Source organism: Nanorana parkeri, unplaced genomic scaffold (genome assembly GCF_000935625.1).
Source record: "Nanorana parkeri isolate BGI_ZX_2015 unplaced genomic scaffold, ASM93562v1 scaffold103, whole genome shotgun sequence".
Lineage (NCBI taxonomy): Eukaryota > Metazoa > Chordata > Amphibia > Anura > Dicroglossidae > Nanorana > Nanorana parkeri.
In genome coordinates, this window is record NW_017306371.1 from 1,286,175 (window position 1) to 1,311,302 (window position 25,128).

A 25,128-nucleotide genomic window follows, 5' to 3' on the forward strand; every position below is an offset into this window, starting at 1 on the left:
TGTTTTTTCTCCTTTCCCGCTGAGAAACATCAGGTTGATCATCTGTCATCCTCCTGGTCATAGCAGTTCCTCTGCCTTTTTGAAGATTTTCTCCCCATTTAGCTTGATTCAAGAGCTGATTCTTTTTAAATACTGTAATAGAATTCCTAAATTCCTTTGTCCCTCTATGCACAATAAAAAAAATAACATTTGTGTACTTGCCATAAAATATTTTTGTTCAAGTCCATTAAAAGATACAGGTCCCACCCCTCTGTGTTTGTTGTTCCTATGTACTGCTTGTCCAAAAAAATGAGGCATGCTGGCTTGAGGAGGGGTTATAGAGAAGTTGGCTTGTAATGTTTTTTTGTTTGCCAGTGTCCCAACCACATGTAGGTGGCAGTATAACCCAACTGTAATTAAATACCTAAATTCCTGTATCCCTCAATATACTTGGAAAAAATGTTTTTACCGTAAGTGCAAACATATTTTAATTTTTTTGCACTTATCAACCAGATATAACAAAACACTTTCAATGGTATATTTAACAGACTTGAATTGTGCAGAGTAACGTATAAATTATTCTTCTGATTGCTTAAGCAGGCCATATTTTTGTGGCTCCTTGTAAGATATATAAATGAAAGTAGTCACTAGCACACCATGATATTAAAGTCAATGCTGTTTATTGACTGAGATAACACACATCTCCTTAGCAAAGGAGATGTGTGTTATCTCAGTCAATAAACAGCATTGACTTTAATATCATGGAGTGCGAGTGACTACTTTCATCTATCTACATTTCACGGAGGCACCCACCCAGTTGGATTTGGGTTTTTGTCCGGTCAGGAGTGCGATGGGACGGGAGGATTAAGTTCCTTGTAAGATAGGACCCTTCAGTTAGTGGACTTTCCAATGGCTACAGATGGCGCATTGATAGTGAAGTATGTTTCAATAGCTTTTGCAAGTGTAAGACACACTAATGGGGCCACTCAACAGTGAATCCCATGAACCAATAATAATCTCCATGTATTTAATCCCCCAGTATTATAGTGATACAGTGACCTTGTCCAGGCCTGACCAAGCGTAGGAAAGAATCAGAATGGTAGGAAAAAGTGTTGTAAGCATAAAAGGTTTTAAATTGTATAAAATGAATAAGCGCTAAACAAGCTGTTTTGTAATATATTTTTGTTAAAGCACAACTGAAGCCCAAGCTTTTTTTTTTTTTATCATTTATGTCTAAAGTAGGGGAGGGGTTAGAGTGGTGAGGTTGTTATAACTTTCTTCTGACACCATGGGGTTGATTTACTAACCTTATAAACACGCCACGAACAAGTATACACCTCTGTAGTGTGTTCCCTCCCAGCATGATCTATTGGGGGAATCTAGACACCTTTGTAGTGTGTACACACCCAGCAGGTGAGTTGTGCAAAGCCCTGCATGAATTGCAAGGTGATGTTGTGTAAATTAGCTCTACATTGTGTTGCTTGCGCTGATGAATGCAGGAATGTAAATGCATGAGCTAACCATTTTTGTCTAAACTGTGAAGCAGCATTATATATGCATCATGTGCATGATTTTTCTATATATGGCATTAGTGGAAATATGCTTTTAGTGACTTGCATGCCGCTATTAGAGCGGCGTGTAGCCTATGGCGCATGCTACATGACGCGCACGTACGTAAATACATAAAAACGCGCCATAACGGCATGAAAATGTGACACGTTGCTCGTGTTTGGTTGATAAATATGTTTTGCTGTGTAAAAATGCACACGCACCTCGTGCGTGTGTTTAGGTTAGTAAATCACCCCCCATGTCACAGGCACAGGAAGTGAGGGTGAATCTTCCCATTGGAAACAACCATAAAACCTGACAGATATTGGACCCCATTCCCCACTCTAGTTTAAATTAGTAGTGCTTATCCAGCACTTTTACCCACTTTCAAAACCTTTTTCCTTTTGTACCTAATAAATACATTTTTGTGTATGAATTTTTTGATATTTGCGTGTTAACTTTATAATATGTGACAATTTCCTATAATGGTTGCCCTGTAGTTTTGCTCTGTCTTTCTTTATGGATTCATACTTTCTGTTTTTTTTTCTTCCTACTTTCCTCTCAAAAAATGTTTTCCTGCTGGGCCTTCCACCACTAACTAGTGTTTTAAATGTACCCCCTTAGTATTTTCCCCAACATGTTTCTGCACAAGAGTCATGGCTTCACCAGGGGATAATGCTTAAAGTGCTCGGTGCCAGTGCTTCAAACAAAGTGCGGCTCAACTCCTATTTATAGCCCCGCATCCAAGTGGTTTTTGCATCAGTGACGTCACCGCATCTCATGTAACTGATGCTCAATTGCGTTAGTTACTAGTGCGATTCTTCACTTCAAATAACGGCATGCCCCCATAATTTAACCCTTTCTTGATCTCCTTTCTGCTGGGGCAGATTCTAATACTGCAAATATATTATTTCTACCTTTTTATTACAATCTATTTATTCCTATTATTGATATTTATTTGCTGCCATTTTTCATTCAGACCTCCATCGAATTTAAACTAATCTATGTTCTCTAAATTTCCTCCACCACAATTTTTAACTTTTTTTAAATATGTTTAACAATAATATTTAATATATTGGCATCAAATCTCTAATACTGCATTGGAATTGAGTGTTTACATGAATCTCATCAATTTGCTTACTTATTTTAATTGTTTTTTTTCAAATTCACATCACTATTCCCTCATTTTATTCCCCTTCCCCACTCAACACAAAAAAGGTTTTGCCCGGAGTTTGGCTTGAAAATGTCCCCATTTGTTAAAATGACAACCGTTTTCCGTAACTGCTTAATAAAATTAATATTTAAATGTACTGCATTAGAGCAGCTGACAGTTCCTAGTTAGGATGCATTCATGGTACTACTCACAGAGCCTCAGGATGAAATGTATTCAATCTAGCATGAAATCTGCATCTTCAACATGTCTTTAGATGAAAACTTGTTTGAATGTCCAAGTACAGTAAAATGTCATAAAGTTCTGAGATTTAGCATTTGGTTATGCAGAACCTCCCATATGGCACTTATTATTAAAAATGTAAGCAACGGAAATAAGTAATAAGCTACAGAACAGAGATCTGTAGCAATATGCCAAGTATTTGTGACATGAGGCTGTTTTTTTATGAAGAAGCGGGATATTTTTTTTAATAAGGATATACATATTTATAAAGCGGTTACTGTCACCGAACATTTACTGGCGAATCAATGTTATTAAAACATGCACCTGGAAGATTCACTTGCAGTGAATTTTGAATATCAGATTCCCTGCTTTGTAAATATGCCCATAACATGCCTTTGGTAATGTGGAACACCTTCAGATTTTACTTTCATATAAAAAGCTTTATTAATCCCTCTCTCTCTTTTTATATATATATTTTATTTTAATATGTGCCTGTAAATTTACATTGTTACTTGTATATCACCTTTTTGGCAGTATACACAAAATAAATAAACTGCTTGGAGCAAGAAGAAAACTTTGTTGCCTCTAGAGACTTTGCATCTTCCTCCTAGCAGATTTTTTTTTCTTAACTTCAGTTCTGCTTAAAAGTGTTTCTAAACCCAAGAACAAAAATGGTTTACTACAACTTACCAGTCCTTAGATGCAGCGACTGCATCACTTTCCATTTGTCAGGCTTTTTTTCCCCTTTATTTTCACCTGGTAATTCTGCCACTAACACACTTTTCGTAGGTGACAACACCCACTCAATGTACTGTAACTATGGACTAAAGTTGTCACTCTGGGACAGGGAGTGAATTAGGACTTCCTATCCATCTATTGGTTGAACTCAATGTACTGACAAATTATATAGAACACTTCTCCATCTTGTCTTGCAATAATGTACATGATAACATAAGTGCCGGCACAGAGCAGGGGAAATGATCAGCTCAGTAGATTTAACAAGAGATATAACAAAAAAATCTTCAATGGTATATTTAAAAGACTAGTTTACACTATACCCATGTAAATGTTTGTATTAACATTAAAATGCGTACAGCTTACAAATTAAGTGCACTTTATTGGAGCTGCCTGTGTTCTACAACAAAGGATGCTAGGAGGTAGGAGCCGACTAATGTCTTTTGTTGCTAGCTTGCTGTGGTTTCAGCCATCTAGCGTTCTTCTTAACTAGGATGCACACGCAAGCCGCCTAGAGACCTAGTAATCAATAGTGCGCCTTTGCACTGTACGCTGTTTCAGATGGCAAGGTGCATAAGCCCTAAAACTTCCTCTCACTCTATGTCTAAGCCCTATTGCGGGTGAAAAACAGAAGGAGGAGCTCAGACCAGTGAATGTGACTTTTATCTGCAATAAATGTATATGTATCTACGATTCAGGCTGGTGGTGGTGTAATGGTGGTGGGGATATTTTCTAGGGCCCCTTAGTACCAACTAAGTATCATTTAAATGCCACAGCCTACTTGAGTATTGATGCTGACCATGTCCATCCCTTTATGACCCCAGTGTACTCATCTAATGGCTACTTCCAGCAGGATAGCGCTCCATGTCACAAAGCAAAAATCGCAAACTGGTTTATTGAACATTATAATGGGACCACTGTACTCAAACGACCTCCACAGTCACCAGATCTCAATCCAACAGAGCACCTTTGGGATGTGGTGGAACAGAAGATTTGCATTATGGATGTTTGCAGTCGACAAATCTGCAGCATCTGCAGATGTCATCATCTACTTTTTTCCATCTTTTGCCATTACCGCTCTCCACAATGATGCAGACCCCCTAAAATATTTATTATATATATTTTTTGTTAACCACCTCCCGTCCATGGCCGTTCCTGAACGACCGGACAGGAGCCTTATAGGAGCGGGAGGGCGTCTTAAGACGTCCTTCCCCTCCCCTCGCTCGTGTGCGGCGCGCACACGAGTGGGGAAACTGTCAGACATGTAAACAGATAGCAATGTTTACATTCAAGCGATCGCTTGTGTTTGGTGCGTCGACGCAAACGTCCGAGTGAGAGCAATAACTTTAGGGCCATTAATCACTGATAACACTCATCTGAGTGCGGTAAAAAGCGGTAAAAGCTTTTAAAGCATCGCCTATGGCCAATTTTGGGTATGGTCATTTTCTGCGATTTTGCATTTTTGCATTTTTAGGCTTGACATGTTTGGTGTCTATTTACCCAATGTGACCCCGTCTTTTATATTTTACCAAACAATTGGGGTGATAATAAATGTTTCATAACATTTCATAGGGAAACAGATTTTTTTTCAAAATTTAGGATACTTTTTTTGTTATATAGTAAAAAAATTAAGATTCCAGTGGTGATTAAATACGACCAAAAGAAAGCTCTATCTATCTGTGCCCAAAAAATGGTATAAAATTAATTTCAGTACAGCGTTGTATGACGGAATAAATATCAAAGTATCGCAGCGCTGAACACTGAAAAATGGCCTGGACAGGAAGAGGTTTTACAGGGGCGGAACTTCTGCGGCTGCACCAGTGCCGTAGGTTGTGGGGGGCCCCAGTGAGGTGCGGTCCTGGGCACTTCCCTTGGTGGAATATGGCACAGTATACTGCAGGGTCCCTGTGGCCCTGCACTGCCGACGGGCTTCTCAGCAAGGGGGCGGGGTCCTGTGACTAACAGCTCCATCTCACGGTCGCTGTTCTATCAAAGGTTGTGACTACGTGGGTTGTTGACGTGGTCACACATTTTAACGTAATCCCGCCCAGTTTTTTGGCGGTGGAATGTGTGATCGCCAGTCGGTGAAGCATTCCAACGCTTTGTCAGCTGTTCCAGCAATACTGGATTTTAAGAAGCTTATTGGGCCATGGGAAGGTTTCTTTTGGCGCTGGTCGGTGCTTTTTTTGGAGCACACAATTTTGAACCTGGGCAAGTTAGGGATCTATTTACTAGTTATAACCTCGTCTTTTATATTTTACAAAAAATGGGTATTATATTGTGTTTTGGTGCACTAAATTTAAATGAGGTGCTTTTTTCTCAACATTTTTGGGTTTGACAAAGAGTTGCACTAATATGCAACATAAAAATTTGCCACCATTTTGTTCATTTTGGCTTTCAGAAAATATATAATGTTTTAGGGGGGTGTAAAGTAATTTTCAGGCCTAAAATGTGGATTATATCATGTGTGCAAAAAAATGGAAAAAGGCCTTGGCAGCGAAAGGGTTAAGAACCTCACTTACAATCTTTTGTAGCATGCAGTAACTGCAATCCAATAAAATAATACACAGTAAAGGAATTTGTTTTTTATATTTATTAGGATTTTTTTTTACTATTTAATTACTCTCTGACACACAGTGCATACTCTCCATTCTTTTCTTTTTTTACTGGGATCTGAAGAGTGCTGGCCACACACGGATAGCTGACTTTGGTCTGGCAGAAATGGGCATCTCAGGATTCTTTGAGATTAAAGAACACACAGGCACTTTATCTTATATGGTAAGCAGGGCCGTAGATAATTTTTTTTGCTGGGGGGGGTTCAGCTTCCTCAAATTATAAGATTTTATCTAGCAGACACACCAAGGTTTGAAAAAAATATACCAGCCATATCATTCCTAAACCAATCCTTTACCCTGAGCAATACCGATTTTGTTGTTCGACACCATATGGATAAAAACCATGTTTTCAAAAGACTTATAATTGGTACCAATTCACACAAACCACTTAGTATACACTTATTGGGATTTTTTTTTTTTACCAAAAACATTTAGCAGAATAAATGTTGGCCTAATTTTATGAAGAAATTTGATTTTATTTGATATTTTGTATAACAAAAAGTTGAAAATATTTATTTCCCACAATTTTTTTTATTCATTTATATAAAAAAATGAAATAAATAAAAACCAGCGGCGATCAAATAGCACCAAAAGAAAGCTCTATTTGGGTAAAAAATTAGGCGCCTGTGGGAAAGTCTTTCATTAGCGCCCCCCACAAATAAATCCATAGTTCAATGCTCTAGACAAACTGTTCCCTTGCCTATGTTTTCCCTTACTGATCCACCTTCAAATCCCCTCATTCTCCAGTGCTGCTTTGTTAATTTAGGAGCCTAGGCTTGTTTCAATTTTCAAGACATTGCCCCTTCTAATCTGTCATGGAGGAGAGACTTGAGTGATTTCAAGCCTACACTCCATGGTGGTTTAGGAGGGGTGCTGCCGCACCAAGAGAAAGGAGAACAGAAGCGAGTCTAAAGCCACTGATCCACCATGGAGGCCCAACACATAGCAATATATTATAAAGCAATACAGAATACCAACAACTATAGAGGACTACAAATCTCAGGAATACATTATATACCAACGCAGAATAATATGAATAATATATAATAATATGAAGTTACATACATTACTGAAAGGAAGGAACCCCCCAACACCACCACCATGGGGAGAATCTAAAACTTTTTAATGTTCCTGTTTGAAAATATATATATATAACTGGTCGTGGTATTCTGCATTGTGCCGCTGTATTATATAGCGCCACACTGCAGAACACCAGCAGCTATAGAGGAACAACAAATGACAGCAATAATACATTAAACAGCCTGTATAATGTACTAATGCTATGATTTGGTGTTCCTCTATAACTGGTCAGTGGTATTCTGTATTGTGCCGTATAATCATTATACAGCGCAAAGCAGAATACCACCAGCTATAGAGGACTACAAATCCCAGCAATAATAAATTATACAGTGCAATGCAGAATACCACCAGCTACAGAGGACTACAAATCCCAGCAATAGTACATTATTGTATAATGTGCTATTGCTGGGATTTGTTGTATTCCTATATAGCTGCTGGTATTCTGTATTGTGCAGTATAATCCTTATACAGCGCACTGCAGAATACGACCAGCTATAGAGGACTACAAATCCCAGCAATAATAAATTATACAGCACAATTCAGAATAACGCCAGCTACATAGGACTACAAATCCCAGCAATAGTACATTATAGTATAATGTACTAATTCTGCAATTTGTTGTATTCCTCTATAGCTGCTGGTATTCTGCATTGCGGCGCTGTATAATGTACTATATTGCACATTTCTACTTCCACCGCTCCAAGCTTGCCCCCGTGATGGACTACAATCTCAATACAAACTAGTAGTCCATCACTGGAGCTTTTTTTTAAATCCGATTAATCAAACTTAATAATCAGCTAACTAATTTATTTGAAAATAATCGTTAGCTGCAACCCTACTCAGGAGGGCTGTGGAGAGTCTCAGGTGGGCTATAGCGGAATCGTGCGGTGATGTGTCGTCTAGGTGTGCGCATACACTTAGGAACACACTAGACTTGGAGCATAGGAAAGCACTAGACTCTGGACTTTGCAACAAAGTGGACTTAAGACTAAAAACAGATAATACAAACCCCCCTCCTCCCCTGCTACCTGATTGCAGGGGGGGGACCCCCCTATCCCCCCCTTATCTACGCCCCTGATGGTAAGTAATGCGCCTACTGTAGTGTTACACACATCTTCATTAAAGAAAGGAGTCATGGTGGAGCTTAAGTCACATTTTAAATAATTACTGGATTGTTTTATACTGGATCTGCTTGTGGACATTGAGCCATTAGGGTAGACAGTCTCTGACTACTTTAAAGGAATAAATAAACTTCACCTACAGTGTTCAAAAGCTCCACCCCAACTCAATTAAACAGACCCATTTTTATCAAGTTAGGCACAATTTAATGGATAAAAATGGTAACAGTAAGATTGGGAGTCCTAGGAGGTGTCATACATGACATCTGCCGATATGCCACCATCTCTGTACTCTGCCTGGCATAGCAATGTTCTAATTCTTCTTCTTTCCTAAATATTTCTACAGGTCATAAGTGAATAAGTAGTACAATACTACAATCAATTATTTCTCCCTGGGGGAAATAGTATTTGTAGTGGCAGTCGGTAAACATTCATTCTGCATTGCAGACCAGGAGACCAAGAGACCGTGGTGTTAACCACTGAACCTGTTTATTCTCAGGGGTGGACCTTGATCTCCATGACTTCTTGGAGAGGATAAGTAAACAAAGAATGTTATATTTTCTTAAGGATGAAAATACTATCCAAGTGAGCTATAATGCATAGTTAAAATTGAAGTAAAACAATAGTGCAGATTTTAACCTATATACAGTACATTTTGCTGCCACAATAGTTGTATAAAATATGACCATTCATAATCATAGTTAATATTTATACAAATGTGAGATGATAATTTATATACAGGGCTATTCACGAAAGGGTGAAGAGTTTGGGGAAGGCAGGAGAAGTGAACAATCTAGGTTAACATAGCTGAACTGGAAATGTTTCTAAATCAGCTATTGTGTCCTAGATTGTTCACTTCTCCTGTCTTCCCCAAACTCTTCACCCATTGTGAATAACGCTGATAGTTTATTTTCCTTAAGCCATTTTCTCATTGATATTGTATGGCTAATTCATGTGCTGCCATCTTGTGGTCATTCTGGTTATAGCACTATATTGTTCTGTGTTCCCTACCAGCTATGACGTATTGTGTGTAATGTACCACCCTTCTCCTCCACAACCTACGAGTGTCATGGCTGACAGTAACATGACCACATGTTAATCTACATTGCATGCTTGGAAACATTACTATCTTAGACCTTCAAATATAGTCTATTCATTCATCTGGTGCAGGGCAGCCATCAGAAATTTTGGGGCCCCTTACACGGCTTTAGGCCGGGCCCCCCGCCTCTGTACACGGGGCTTAGTGACGTGCTGGACGCAGGGCTTAGTGACGAACTGGACACAGGACCCACCTGAGACTGACCCTGCAGAGCCCACCATAGATGCTGCTAGCCCATCTGAGACTGTCTATGGTGGGCTCTGAACAGGTCTCAGGTGGGCTGGTAAGGGCTGCATCCCCCCTCCTCCTTTCCTTCCTTCCTTCCTAGCTCCTCTTACCTGCACACATGGCCTCTTCTGCCACCGGACAGGCCAGAAGTGACGCCAGCAGTTAAAGCAAACTGACTGCTAGGCGGAAGGCACTGCATTCACTATATCTACCTAATCAGTGGTTTCATAAGGAAAACAGTAGCCCTTGAATTCCTTGAGAAGTAAAAGAGCATTAGAAATTATCTAATTTGTGCTTGTTTGTACTCGTTTGTGTCTAGGTGCGAAAAAAAAAGTTATGCTCACCCGATCCTGAGAGCCAGCTTACTCTTAGACCAGTCCCTGGAGCCTCTGTCATCACATTCTATATATTGTATAGGACATGACAAAAGGCTTCAGGGACCAGAGTAGCTGCCAGCTGGCTCCACGGTTCGGGTGAGTATAACTTTTCATTTTAGCACCTAGACTCAAATGAGCACTTAACCTTTTCAGTGCAAAGGTATCCCCACTGCAATGGTTGAGAAAGTAGTGCTTGAAGGATATGTTAATCTTGTGTAATGCTTCTACTAACCATAAAGGTGGCCATACACTGTACAACCATCGTGATGGTTGTAAAGTGATTAAAAAAACGTACGATCTGCCCATCTTGGACAGGCAGATCGTACTCTCGATCATCGCAAGCCCGCCCCCCCGAGGGGCGGGCTTCCGATGACCGCAATGCTGAACGGGCAGTGTGCGCGTGCGCACACTGGCCCGTTCGGCATTTGTCTCCCAAACACCGTTCAAACCAGCCGAAAATCGTACGATTTTCGGCTGGTTTTCTAGCGTGCTCCTTAGACAAAAGACGTGCGACCGTACAGTAGAAACGGTTGCACGTCTTCGTTCACACTGCTCGATTCTCGTACGATCGCGGGATTTCCCGCGATTCTCGTACGAGAATCGAGCAGTGTATGGGCACCTTTAGAGGGGTCAGGGATTCCTGATTGGTGAAATCTGCTGCACATTAGGGGTAGGAATTCACTAAGATGGACAAATTTTCAGCATTATTTAGACACAGTGACAAATGTCTTTCTCTTCACAGCTTCCCAGTCTACCAGCATCAGAAAGAACAAAAGTGGCCAATTTGATGTGTTTTGAAGCCGTCAATATTGCAAATGGACCAGCGGCTGTTCTGTACGTTTTATTACGTGAATGATGTAAATCATTGAGAGGCAGAAACATCTAATCAGCTATCTGAGAGGACTTCCATTTTTTAGGGAAATCAACTATTAACCATAGACGGTAGAGCCAGAGAGATTGCCGATCACCTTTTTTCTAATTTAAACATTAAACATTTAAACGTTGTCCATTGAAACAGTCCTTTGGATTAGCCAAGGAAAATTATGCAATGGTTGCATCTTGTGTCTACATGCGTTTGCATGCATTTTGGTGCTTTGGAGGTTCGGATTGATGCCTGGATGCATCATGCTTCTATTTTTTCTATTTATTTTTAAATCAAATGACATTTTGAGCAATTTTCTTCAAGTCTCTGATGCCATTATTGAATGTTCCAATTAGATTTTTTTTTTTTTTGTATCAACCAAAAAATCTAGTTCATACCCAGGTTTACAGACCCAGTTATAAGATCAAAACCCACAGCTCTTCCTCCTTCTGCTATAAATTGAGAATTGACCTCTTGAGAGTTGGCAACTGAAGGCAATCTTTTGATTGGAGTCAGGAGGTCGATTCTTTAGGGCTAATCTGTAGATGCCTTGCCTGACAACTCACTAGCCAATTTTAATACATTGGGACATAGCTAGATTGCAGGACTGAGCAGGTACAAGTAGTGTGAGGTAAGTTAAGATTTTCTTCTGAGGTTGTCTTGGAGATTGTTTCTGTAATACTTACATGTGCATGTTGCATGTTGCAATCGCAAAAGCATTAATCCCCAGGCACTCGTCTGCACCAGAGATCCCATGAACAATTACCTGGTGTCATCTTGGCAGCCTTCCTTTCCATCCAGCCAAATGCATTCTGCTGTCCTATGGTAGCATGTGCAACAATGCAAGTTATTGTTGTTATCCATTACATAACGCATGCTAACGCATGTCTATTGACATGGCACGCAGATGCAGATGGGCCCACCAGCTTTATATACAATAGTCATGGCAACAATATCAAAAGCACTTCGATCTACTCCATCATTTTCTGGACTGCATATTGGATGAGAGGGTTGCCCTGTATGCAGAAGGCCATTCCATTTCCCTTTCATTTATTTTTTTTGAGCAATGCAAAGTATTCTTTGATGCCCGGTTCACACCTATGCGATTGAGCTGATAAGCTGTTTTTGTGCGATTTTGCTTTGGAAACACGCTGTTTTCAATGCATAGAGATGTTTATGGGACCAAAACTGCACAAAAACCACCCGAAAATAGGTCCTGCACCTTTTTGCGCGACAGGCAATGTCGCCCGCATGACAAAACGCAAAGGTGTGAACAGCCTCCATTGACTTTAATGTAAATAATTGTTTTGTGAGATAAATCGCCTAGGTGTGCACCAACCTTGAAGCTTCACTTCAGGCCCTACACATCTTCCCTGCGACCTCTGCATGTGGTTGCTCCTGCAGCAAGCCAGAAATGGAGTGTTCAAACAGTTTTGCTGTCCTAGTTGTAACCAGTTTCCAGGAATAGAGTGCATCATGCCAGCCTTTTTCTGACAAAATGAACAGCACTGACTACTTCAGCAGGTTTAGTGAGGAATTTTAATATGCTGCCAAAGTACACTGTGACCGGGAATGTCCCTTGAATTCATTGCTGCTTTTGATATACCATTTACAGCTTTAAGGCTAAACCTGTTGTTTGAAAGTATTTTCTACTTCACCTTTCACCTTCTTTGGGGGCTGTTTGGCATTGGCATTGAACCCCATAGCAGTTCTCAGTTTTTTCCCTTTTTTAAAATAGCTTTCCAGGTAAAGGTGATATGACCTGAAAACATCAATATTCTGGTCTATAGTCTATTCTGGTCTTACAGCCTACTCTAAAGTGCAGGTTTATTATGGCTGGTGGATGATTATGTGCATCAGGAACTCTGAAAGGGCTTTGCCTAGATTGCTGCTATATTAAGCGAGGAAACCTATAGCCAGGAAATGGAAGCCACAGGAACTTCTATGTTTGCAATTTTGGAAGAAATTCATGAATATCAATTTGCATTTATATAAGGTGGCAAATAACAGCAGCTTGCCCAGCTAGATTTCTGAAGTATGGTCAGCCTGGATCCTCTCACCACCACAGAAATAACAATAGATTCATATTACATTTTCTACACCCTTCTCTCCAGTTATGACAATGACTTGCTGACACAACTTTAAATCCTTTCAAACTCATATCCTCTGGCACCAGAACGTATACCTCTTCCCTGGGCCAATCCAATGTGTTCATAGCTTCTTTTTGAAGCGTGAATTCTAAACTGTAATGACCCAGAGTCATTTGGATATAATTTTCTCTGTGGAAAAATAAACTACATTTATGTGGATCATTGCTAATTTAAAAGTTACATAGTTACATAGTATTTGCGGTTGAATAAAGACATACGTCCATCAAGTCCAATCCATATAGGTCCAACAGTAATCAGTGATGTAAGCAAAGGGATAACTGACCCACTAGCTTTTGATATCCCTCGGGAAAAGACAGTATGTGTGCACTTAATTATCCAGCTACACTCATTCGTCATGACTATTATGAGTCGCCTTATTCTTGTTGCAGACTTTTTCTTTACAATTTTACAAAATATACAAATTACAAATATTTGGAAGAGTATGACTTCATTGGTTTGTAAATGTCTACAGCCAGTACAACCAGACACTTGGTGGGGTATCCCCAAAAGATATAGAGAGGGGCACGTTACTAGCTTTTACTTATAACTGAAGCAATAGATTAGGTTGGTTTATCCTGTAAAAGCAACAGGCTCCATTTTATAGATTGGACAGAGACGATCACACATGTTTAAACTTTCTCTATAATGTCCCTGTATTTGCAGTGTTATTACACCGCTGCTGTCTTAGTGCTGTGTATGTATCATATCTTCAGATGCCCCATCTGCTAGACATTTCATGGTCCAACTACTGTTACTAAATGTTGCAGCTGAAATACTCCATTACCTCCACTTCTCTCTTTCAAGCTTTGCAGAACAAATTTCTAACCTATTACTTCACAGAAAAAAAATATTTATTTCTTAAAAGATGAACCTATCAATCATGCCGCGGGCAAGCCTGTGATGGCAACTGAACCACTACATGCAGCAGACTAGATATCATGAGGTGTTTTTATTCATGCTTCAAAGATGGAGTCAGTCTTGCATGTAATCTACAGTGACTAAAAGAAATTAAAACTGCTTCTTTACTCTATGAATTATTTTTCTGTGTAATGCAATATAATTTGACTTAGTTTATGTGGTTACGGATTAGGCATCATCACACTCGTTATATTTCTGTTTATGAGAATACATTGATGCTTGCTTATTTTGAAAACATAAAAACAGCAGCAACGTCCAGGGTTAGTCTTAATGATATGATGCCCTGTCCGAAATGTTTGTACGGCACCCCATACTTACTCAATAGATAGCACTCCATTTTCCTGGAACTTAAAGAGAACCTGTAGTATGTAATGTAGCCTTTTTAGGGCTCATAAACGTTGCTGCAAAGGGCTGTATGCTTATATTACGAATGTATTTTTTGTCCCAGGAGTTATAGGCATAGTCCTGTACAAGGAGAGAGTTAGAGAGCAGCAGTGACTGGTCTTTACTAGAGAAAGCTCAAGTACAGAGGCAAAGTGCCACTCAGGATTACTGCAGAGATCTGGAAGAAATAATGCTGACCAATGGTTATGCTGACCATATAAAGTCCTATTGACTACTGATGGGAAGTATGAGTGTTTCTATGATAGGACCTCTTGCACTGCTGGAACGGGGAAGTGGCAGTTTTTCAAAAACATCGTCCATTACTACAGGGTAAAGCAGTTCATACAAAACAAAATCTGCACTGTATGGTTGCAGCTTTTGATTCACCAATACCAACTGTTACTTAGAAGCTAGCAGCACTAAAGTGGAAAAGGTATTGACAGTGATTGCCAGCCATCTGCCATTCTGTCCCTCATTTGGAAGCAAATCCCTCTGTCCCTCTATTCCTCCTCAGTTCTCCCTTTTTTGGGGTCTGATGTTCAGATATCTATGAAAATGTACGATTTATTTGCCAACTATAACTACGAAAAGTGTTATTCTGCACTAAAACCCTTATCTTATCTTTTAAATATCATGTTTACTATTTTGAAAAGCTGGTATAAGGGTCCATTAACACCACATCCAGATCATCTCCAGACTAGACCAGATTGTTTCCAGACCCAAAATGCATCCTATTGTATCCCTATGCTATTTTTGGCCTCTGTTCACACGAGCGCAGTCCGTTCCAGACCAGACCAGAAAAATACTGAATGTCTCATTTTGTCTGGCCTGGAATGCACTGGAACTGCAGGCAGGTTCACAGCATTTTCCGGACCAGATCTGGTCCGAAAAATGGTGTGAATCTGCCCTTAGGGAACAGTAATTTTAAAAAATCTAGGTTTAAGCAATTGTTTTTTGCATATAAATTCTTAATGGCCCACATAACTAGGGGCATGGCATGGGTGTTTTTATTACTTAAATACCTTGGGCTGGAAGATGTCCCTCATTCTCATCTAAGAAAGAAAGTTAGGGGGGTATCCACATAACAAAGGTGAAATATTATTATGGCATTAAAACTTTTCACCCAAAACACTCGTAGATATTGGTGTACATATTTTACCATACTGGCAGATACCCAGTGCTATAAAAAGTGGACATTTCTAGAGAAATATACCTTAAGCATATGCCTTTTACTTTATTTTCCACACGTCCCACATAACCATCCAAACAGAGTATGATTTATTAAAAGAAAATTACTCACATAAAAGCAGTGGTGACATAGCATGGACTCTCTCTTAAGAGTATGTGCAAGAGTTTCAAATGACTGCTGCCGTCAGTCGTAGAGATCAATGTAACGTCAAATGCTCCGCCCTATGCGCATTACGTCCAGCGTGACTTCATCAGGGATCAGGAGCATCTGACGTTCTAGATCAGATATATATAGTCACATCTATAGTCAGGAAACACTCCCACTTACCACCATTCACTGTTTAATCCCCAACCTATCTAAGAGCCTGTATTTAGTTACTGCAGCCATGAGTCATCTCTTCTTTTGTTTACATGCATCAAGTGGCACCTTCTTCCTGGGGTGCTCTCAGGATCCAGAAGAGAACCAACACTAGCAGAGGGAAGTAAAGTGGACTGGCAAACTCAGATGCCACAACAACACTGGCTTTGCGGTCCCCTACACCCAGCAACAGCGGCAGCAAGGTACCTTAAGTAGTAGAGGGATAAGGCACTCTATGTATGAGGCACTGTGTGTAGTCCTATAGGAGAGGGCAGAAGTGACATTGGTGACATGAATATCAGGCAGTGGACTGTAAACACCACACTGAAGATCTCAGTATGAATACTGGGGAAGATTCTGTGGATGCTAGATTTCGTTAGTGGTATAAATACTGGGGAATGCAATGTGTGTGTTGGAGGGTAAATAACAATGATTATGTGGACACTGAGCAGTGGCAATGGTGTGCTGGGGTACAGGTCTCACTGGTGATGTGTGTGTGCTGGGTGCAGATCTCACTGGTCATGTGTGTGTGCTGGGTGCAGATCTCACTGGCCATGTGTGTGCTGGGGTGCAGATATCACTGGAGATGTGGATGAAGTAGAAGGAGCTATGTGCTGGGGTGAAGATCACTTGGTGATGTAAATGAAGAAGAGGGGGCTGGGTGCTGGGATGCAGATTTCACTGGTGATGTGGATGCAGGAGAGGCATCTATAGGTGCTGGGAGTGAGATGTTTCTGGTGATGTAAATGCAGGATAAGCAGCTATAGGTTCTGGGGTCAGATCTTTCTGGTGTTTCTGGTGATGTGAATGCAGGAGAGGCAGCGATGGGTGCTGGCGGTCAGATCTTTCTGATGTTTCTAGTGATGTGATTGCAGGAGAGGCAGCTATAGGTGCTGGGGTTCAGATATTTCTAGTGATGTGGATGTGGGGAGGGAGCTGCGTGTGCTGGATGCAGATCTGTCTGGTGTTGTGTGTTCTGAGGTGCACATCTCTTTGGTGAAGTGTATGTTGGGCGCAGATCTCAGTGGAGGGCGCTGTGCATGATGGGCCGCAGGATTTTTTGATGATGTGGCAGTAGGGGGGAAGCTGTGTGTGCTGGGGTGCTGATCTCACTAGTGATAGGTATTCTGAGGTGCATATCTGTTTGGTGATGTGTGAGCTGGGTGCAGATTCCCCCAAACATGCCAGTGACAAGCAGTCACAACAAGGACACAAATGGGTGGAGATATGGTGCTTTTCTTCTGCCGTCCTCCTACCTGATATTGACATTTCGGTTTGTAGTAGCTGCTGGGAGTTAAACCAGTTGAAGTCTTTGTACATTTCTCAGGAACTCTGTAGGTTTAACCTTTGCATGTCAGTGTCTCAGTCTGCACATATTCTGTGACCTTTGTGGGGGGTTCCCACTCTCCCTGAAGGATTTTCTGTTTATATTATATTTTAGAGCTAGTACCTACCAGGTGAGCATAAACATAGCCATGAATTATGACATAGAGCCCTTACTGTGGAAATATGGAAGAATAAGAAGAAGCCAGGAGCTGAGTCAGCCCAGTGTGCCCCAAGTTTTTCGCAATCCTAGAAAATACCCTTGTGAGCTGCAAAAGTTAATTCTTGGATCAGACTGCACTGTATGATCATTGGAGTTCCACTATACCCAGTGATGATTGGTTTTAATGCAGGCTCAAACTTATGTAGAACAGCATTTTGTCTGCCAAACAGTGCTTCCAAACACAAAACATGGAAACACAGGGATCTATTCACATAGCTTGTATGTTGCTCAAGGGCATAACTGTAAACACAATTCCCAAATAAGGCAATCAGAGTACAATGATCTAAGTTGCATGGTCTTTTATGGATTTGGAGGATTCTATCCATTAAGCTTTACGGTGGCTTGATTTTCCAAAGAGACAACAAAACAGTTGTTATGTCCTTTGAGACACAGCTGTCTCCCATGTCTCTTATGGAAGTCTCATACCGAGCCATCCAATAAGGGACTGGCCTGCCTTGTTGTGTGTAAATTTCACATCGAGCCCTGTAAACAACAGGTGTTTCTCAATGAAGCAGATAAAAAAAACAAGGAAACGTGTTAAAAGCTCCTGCTGACACACACATAGAGAGTAACAAATATAAAATGACACACACACACAGATATATATATATATCTGTAATAAGACTATACACATTAGGGGTATATTTAAAGCAGTAGTCATTGTGTCTTTCACCAAACATTCACTAGTAGTAAATCAATCACTGATATTTAAAATGCAAGCACCTACAAGATTCACATGAAGTGAATGTTTATTTAATTTCAGTTGCATTGCTTTATAAATATGTACCTAAATTTTGTTACTGATCAAATTATACTCAGTGGCATGCAAACATATCTAGACATAAAACAACATAGAATGCAACTCCACTCAACACCAAGGGCTCGCTGCTCTCTTTGACTCCCCATCACTCTATGTGCAACTGGCATTGGATGCATTAGCAATAATGTTGGTAATGTTTGCTATACAATACAGCTGTGCAATGCACAGCTGCTCCAGATTTTTTCTGCTCGAGTTTTGATAAATTCCCCTCATTGTACCTAGGCCAGGAATTGTATTTACTATCAATGGCTTTGTTTTACTATACAAGGGTTTCTCAACCTTTCCAGTCATGGCACCCTTTTAACGTATACAGACTCACATGGCACCCCAGTCTAAAATGTAACAATGTAAATGTAAAAAAGGACACATGGTTTCCCTCACAATGTAGCCCCTTATCCTAGATAGCCAATAAACTGAGTGACACTGAGTGTGGAATTAGGCTTTAGGGCCTGTTCACATGATATCAGGTGCGGATCTGCAGAGGCGGTGCTACTGATGCAGTGCGTTTTTTGTGCGTTTTCGGTCCGGATGCTGACAGTTCTTTTTTTTTTTTTTTTTAGCCAAGGGGCGGTCAGTATGCAGACCCTTCCTCTGAGGTCACTTTTGCCCTCTCGGAACATCTACTTCCCTTTGTGTATGTAAAGCTGGTGATCAGACATGCATCACATGTTTGTTGATGGTGCTGGCTACAACAATCTGCAGAGAACGAGCCCGCAGGAGACGTCGTTATTGGGTACACCCGATCTTGAGGCTCCGGGACCCCAAGGGTTAGTTCTGGAGTTTATATGAGGATTTGCAAGCTCGCCCGGATAAATGTTTTTCCTTTACTCGTATATCCATGGAAAGGTAATGGGCATGTTTAAAATGTTTGCAGTTCATGTCTTTACCTCTACCCCAACCTGTCTGTCTATCTCCCACTCTGACTGCCTCTGACATCATAAAAAGTGGAGCAAGAATATTTTTTTTTTTGCTTAGCTGCATTGTGTTCCGTTTCTGTTGCGTTTTCGTTGCGTTTTTGTCGCGTTCGTGCGTTTCCGGACCGAACAAAATGTGACATGCAGTATTTTTAAGAGCTGATGCTGCAGGGAAAATGTTGCCACTGAGGGAAATGGTAATTTCTTGGTAAAATCAATTTTTCCAAAACCACTCCACTTATCCCTATTGACTAGTATGGCCTAGCTTGGTATATATTGTCATCAGCTACCCATATCTGAGAATGTTGAGAAGTAGGAGAGTACATTTGCTCCTGTTAGTGGACAGTACAATGACTTTATCAAAAATGCAAGGACCTGATGTCATAATGTTATCTTGTGGTGAAATCTTCACACATGTGATTGTGAATTCTGCATTGATATCAGCAGTTCAACAACAAGGATTTAATTAAAGTATTGGCTGCTAAACAGTGACTCTTTGTCAGAAATTGCAGCTTAAAGGCAATAATGTAGGACAGGAAGTAACAGCTTTAGCTCAACTTATAAACAAGCTTTATATGGGTAAGAGTGCAGTATAACTTAGATCTATCCAGAACTCCAAAATATAAAACAAATCCTTCATTCAAATGCTGTGAGTGTTCTGTTGTTGGGGGGGTTAATGTTGCAAAAAAAAAGACAGAGCAGTGATAATTTTGCGCCCATATAAATATGAACTAATGCCACTTTAGTTACACCTGATCCATGCAAGCATTATATTGCTAATTTGATCTGCAACAGATCCAATCAAGTGAGTGATATATTGCATGCTTTTCCAAATTTAGACATATTTTAATAAAGCATTTATTGATTGTAGTATATAGAGAGCAGTGGCGTAACAATCACCATAGCGACCCAGGCGGCCGCTATGGGGCCCGGGGGGCCCAGCCAGGACATCCCACTAATGCCGTGTGGGCCACCTGGGTCGCTATGGCATTTCAGGCTGCTGGCTGTCACTGGCAGCTTTGAGGAGAAACACGCAGCCATTCACATGTGCAGCGGCGCGTACCTCCTCACAGCTGCTGAGTAGATGACAACCAGCAGCTTCGAGGGGGGTGGCTGGGCCCGTCCTCGACAGCGATGGAGGAGGCAGGCCCATCAATCGAGGAGGCAGGTCTTAGCGATGGTGAGGCGGGCCCGGCGATCGAGGAGGTGGGGCCCAGTGACGGAAGAGGCAGGGCCCACAAGCGATCGTGGAGGAGAAGGAGGCGGACAGAGGATCGGCCAGACAGGTAAGAGGGCTTGACCGCCCACCTGAGACCCACCAGCAGAGCCCACTATAGAGATTCTATGGTGGGCTCTGGAGGGTCACCCTTAGGTGGGCTGTTTGGGTTATCAGGTGGACTTATCTAGAAATGACAGGTCCCCATACAAAATTTTGCTATGGGGCCCTGTGATTTCTAGTTACGCCCCTGATAGAGAGTATATTGCAGTTTGCACCGTAATGTTTGATTGCTACATTTTAAACTTCTTATACTTATTCTCATATGGTTTTATTCATTGATGTATTTCTAATCCTAAATGCTATTTCTTACGAACAATATCCCACAGCAACCAATCAGAATTCACACCGCTGTGTCAGATCAGTACAAGATGGTTTCTGATTGGCTGCCTTGGATTACCGTGTTTAAAGTAAAAAGAATTCAGGCAATCACTGAACCTGAGGCCAATATGCACTTTGAATTCAGAGGTCTGATCTTGGTTTTCGTGTCTGAAAAGGGGAAAAGCCAAATATTTATGATTTTGCAAAGTCTGATACAATGTGTTCTCAAGAGCACTGGGTTTAAATGGTTACATTCTAAATGTAAATTTTTTTCCAAGTTTATCTGTGGATGTAGGCAACAGTTTCTGCTTGTTCATTAACATATAAAAGTCTACATTATACAGAACGTAACAGATGCTGCAATATCTTTATCCAGCATACATTCTTCCTACATGTAAGAGGGTGGCCGGCTCAATCTAATCCCTATCTTTTTTGTTTCAAACAACTTGTTGGGCATGTCTTATGCAGCGACATTACTCAGTTTAATATTGTAACACTTCTTGCTTTAGAGGGTCTTGTACAGATGGGTGGAGCTAGATTATTATAGTAGGCAAAAATAAAATTTGGGCACTTGCTGTGTAATTTACCTTGTTTCACTTTTTTCATAAAGACGATGTAAGACAATTGTTAGACGATTTAATCTTCCTGCTGCTGGTTCTTGTTACATTTCAGCAGGAGCGATAAGAATGCCAGGGTGCTGTTGCAAAAGATTGTATATGCACTTGAACAGGCACAATCCTACTGCCTTAAGCCAACTTCCTTAAACGTACCTAAAAAAGCCAATGTTAAGGACACCAATGGCTCTGGCTTACGGTGCAGAAAGTAGTGATCAGACACCGTCAGCTAGGTGGTCAGCCTGTTTGACCACCCCCTTTCCCCAAATAAGCTCCAACCCAAAGATTTAAAACCTGGGATGCTCTATCCAGGGGCGTCCCCATAATAAGGTAGCCTGATCTCATTGGGGGGAGGGTGGCAGCATGGTCAACTAACAGCACCCCTGCCCCCTCCATCTTAGTCGGCCACCACCTCCCGCCCGGCTGATGGCTCAACCAGCAGCCGCTCCCCCTTCTCCTGGCTGGCTCAGGCATCAAATAGGATAGGAACGGCCCTGGCTCTGTTTGTCATCCCTCCCAGCTCACTGACATCACTGGTTGCCTAGAGCTGAGTGGAACGCCTGGTTTGTGTCCCGAGAGCTCCTGGCAACCAGTGAGCAGGGAGGGACGCTAGACAGAGTCACTGATAGAGCAGTCCGGCGTGTGCCGCTGCCCTACAACACCCCCCCACCCCTCCTTCCCTCCCCTTACTGGACGACAAGTGTGAGTGAGTGAACAATCCCTGTAAGCACATCCTCACCCTCCGAAACGAAATCATCTCAGGCACCAGATTACCATCAGGCCGGCCCTATGTACAGTATACATGATTGGCTCAGAACACTGCCTCTCCCTCTACTAGTCCTGTTGAATGATATCAAGACATATTCCATTACTTACATAAGTTGAATTTAATATACATTTGTTTTTCTTTAATGAATACATCACTACATTAAATTGCATTTTTTTCATCTGCTTGGAGTTCAGCTTTCATGTGACTTAAATGAGAAAAGGGCTAAAGATTTCTTTAACACTACATAAGGACTGATGCCACTCCATAAACATTATGCCTCCACAGAGAACATTACCTGCACTGAGATAATGAAAACATTACCCACAATACACAAATGTAAGCTTTAGAGGTATGATACAACAAGGTTATTTTTAGTCATAGCCCGCTGCTGCTGAAGTGACCTGATGAGCAGCAGAACAATAAGTAGTGTTTGTAATAAAAATATATGAAATAATATAAAAACTAGGCAATTATTATTATTAGAGATTTTCAGATTTTCCTCTTCATTTGTACAGCTTGCATTGGAAAAATGACACCAAGAACCTGGCTGTTTGTTTTTTTTTTAACATGAGCCCAACATTGCTAATACAATATACATACAAGCAAATCTTGTGAGTTGTACTGGAAATTTAGAACTGTAGTCAGGCTATGGACATTCATATATTTTTGAAGCATCACTAAAGTCATAAAACAAAAAATATCATATATGCTTCAGCATGCCATTTTAACATCTGTATCTTTAAATGTCTATGTCAATTTAGTCCTGATAAATACCTGTGAATATATTCAGGGAACAACGGTTACCTACACCTCTTGTATGACTTTGTACACATTTCATTCTGCCTTCCTGATATGTCCTATTGTAGTCACACTTGCAGAAGCACTATGCTTAAAAACTATTAGGCAGTTTTTCACTACTCCCTCATAGCTCTATTCCCTCCTCCATAATGTCCCGACTACATCCCTGCCCACCTCTCCACTTTGCCAACCTCTACTACAGCATGGAGCCTATCTGAATGTGGCATGTGGTACAAGGCATTGTAGGGGGTGACCCGGACTGAGATGATCCAGAAGCACAAAAAATGGAAGAGACATGGATATGCAGTGTTTTTAAAAGTAAGAATGTATTTTGGAGCATAATACCCTTTTAAAGCCTTTTTTTAAAATTTATTTTGCAATGCTTGTTCTGAATATCTAATGTGATACTTGTGCCTTTAGATCTCCTTTAAACTTTTTTGTGTGCGGATAGAGTAGAAAGGGTTAAACCTGTAATGTAGACCTGAAATTGCACTAAACTCGGGAGTTAAATCTTAAAAAATACATTCAAGTACCTTAACTATTAACACAAATGTATCTTATTTGTGTATCGCTTAGCTATAGATCTTTAAATCATCTCTGAATTGGTGCTGACACGCTATCTACAGCGGAGTGATAAACAGCTAAGCTATGTTTTTTTGTTAATTGTAAGGCCCCGTTCACATTGAGCGATTTATCGCGCGGTAATTCCCGCGATATCGCGGCAATTTACAGCGCGGTATCGCTCTCCAATGCTTCTCAATGGGGCAAAGGGTCCTGCTGTCGCGGGTCGTGTGTCGCTACAGCAGGACCCTTTTTGGAGCGGATTACAAAGTTTTAATTTAGAACCCTTTGAAATAATAGTGATTCTGTAAACGTTTTTTCCTTCAGAACCGCATTTTCTAACAGTACTAAAACATTTTACATGACTGCAGATTTAAAATCAGGTATATACAAAATATAAAAGGAATGAACTAAAAATATTCTCATTATTAAAGCAAAGTGGACATGTGTACATCCATTTTTTATAAATGAAGTAAAACCTAACTAAAATATTGTTTTGAATATGAAATAATACTTCTATTTTCACTTATGTATAAAAATGTTCTTAATCTGACATTATTAAGAATATTCAGATTTACATTAGCTCAATTCAAGATCAAGCAATTCCTTTTGCACTTTTTTTCTGCTGTTGTTGGCATGCTTAAACATTTTAATTTACTATTTTATATGACTTCTGTAGCATGGGGCGGTTCCCTGAGGGTATGCAGGAGCAGAAATGTATATTGCTCTGCATACAATAGCTGTGCATATATGATTTAATAAGATGGGTTGTCTTTGTGTGGAATGTTGATACAAATCCATTCTGAATCCAGCTGTAAATTAGCCATAAAGTTTTGCAGTATCCAGGACCATAGCAAACAATGGAATGGAGATTGAAAAGGATAAAAATAGTGCATTTGATCATGATGATTCTGATGCTTAAAATTTGATGGGCCACAGAAATCGAAGGCAGGCTGATCGAGATGTAACTCAGAGGCAGTGTTCCATTCCACACAGTCTTGGTAAAGATCTCGTAATATATGAACAGGAAGATGATTTTCTGGTGTTACTCCCGTTTCCGCAGGTGGATGTACATGATTCCACTTGCCAAACTGAGAGGAAAGACCACCCACGCCAGCACAAAGCAGTGACCAAAATGTCCTCCTTGAGGCTTGTCTTCATTAAACTCTGTCACATGGCTTGCGTAGATTACTGCTCCTGAAAACACTGCAAGACCTGCATAAAGAGTTGGATCAGTCAGTTAAACGTGGAACATAAAAAATTGCAGACAGACCAAACACAAACATGTTGGGGAAACAAGTCTGAACCCTAAAACCAGTTAATTAGGCAGAGATTGACCATTTGTCACCTATGGCACACTTTCAGTAAGAGAGCTCAGGATTACCAGTGGGGGTGCTGAGGAGACCAGTTTCCATCTGCATTGGGACACTGGCACTTTGGGTGGGGGAACCCCAATTTTTGGGCTTTGCAGACTGGT

At 40.7% G+C, this 25,128-nt stretch overlaps 1 protein-coding gene and 1 long non-coding RNA gene across 2 annotated transcripts in view; both read right to left on the minus strand.

Moving 5' to 3' along the window:
* Nucleotides 1-392: 392 nt before the first annotated feature.
* LOC108784222 lies at nt 393-23,011 on the minus strand. Its single transcript, XR_001941056.1, has 3 exons — nt 22,882-23,011; nt 7,265-7,268; nt 393-403 (listed from the first exon to the last, which is right to left on the minus strand). It is a non-coding gene; the product is annotated as an uncharacterized LOC108784222 (long non-coding RNA).
* Nucleotides 23,012-23,993: 982 nt separating this feature from the next.
* Nucleotides 23,994-25,128, minus strand: part of EMP3 (epithelial membrane protein 3) — a 37,147-nt gene continuing 36,012 nt past the window's right edge. The window contains exon 5 of the mRNA XM_018552961.1: nt 23,994-24,866. Coding sequence (XP_018408463.1) covers nt 24,697-24,866 — 170 coding nt within the window. The 3' untranslated portion in view covers nt 23,994-24,696. The remainder of the gene's footprint in view (nt 24,867-25,128) is intronic.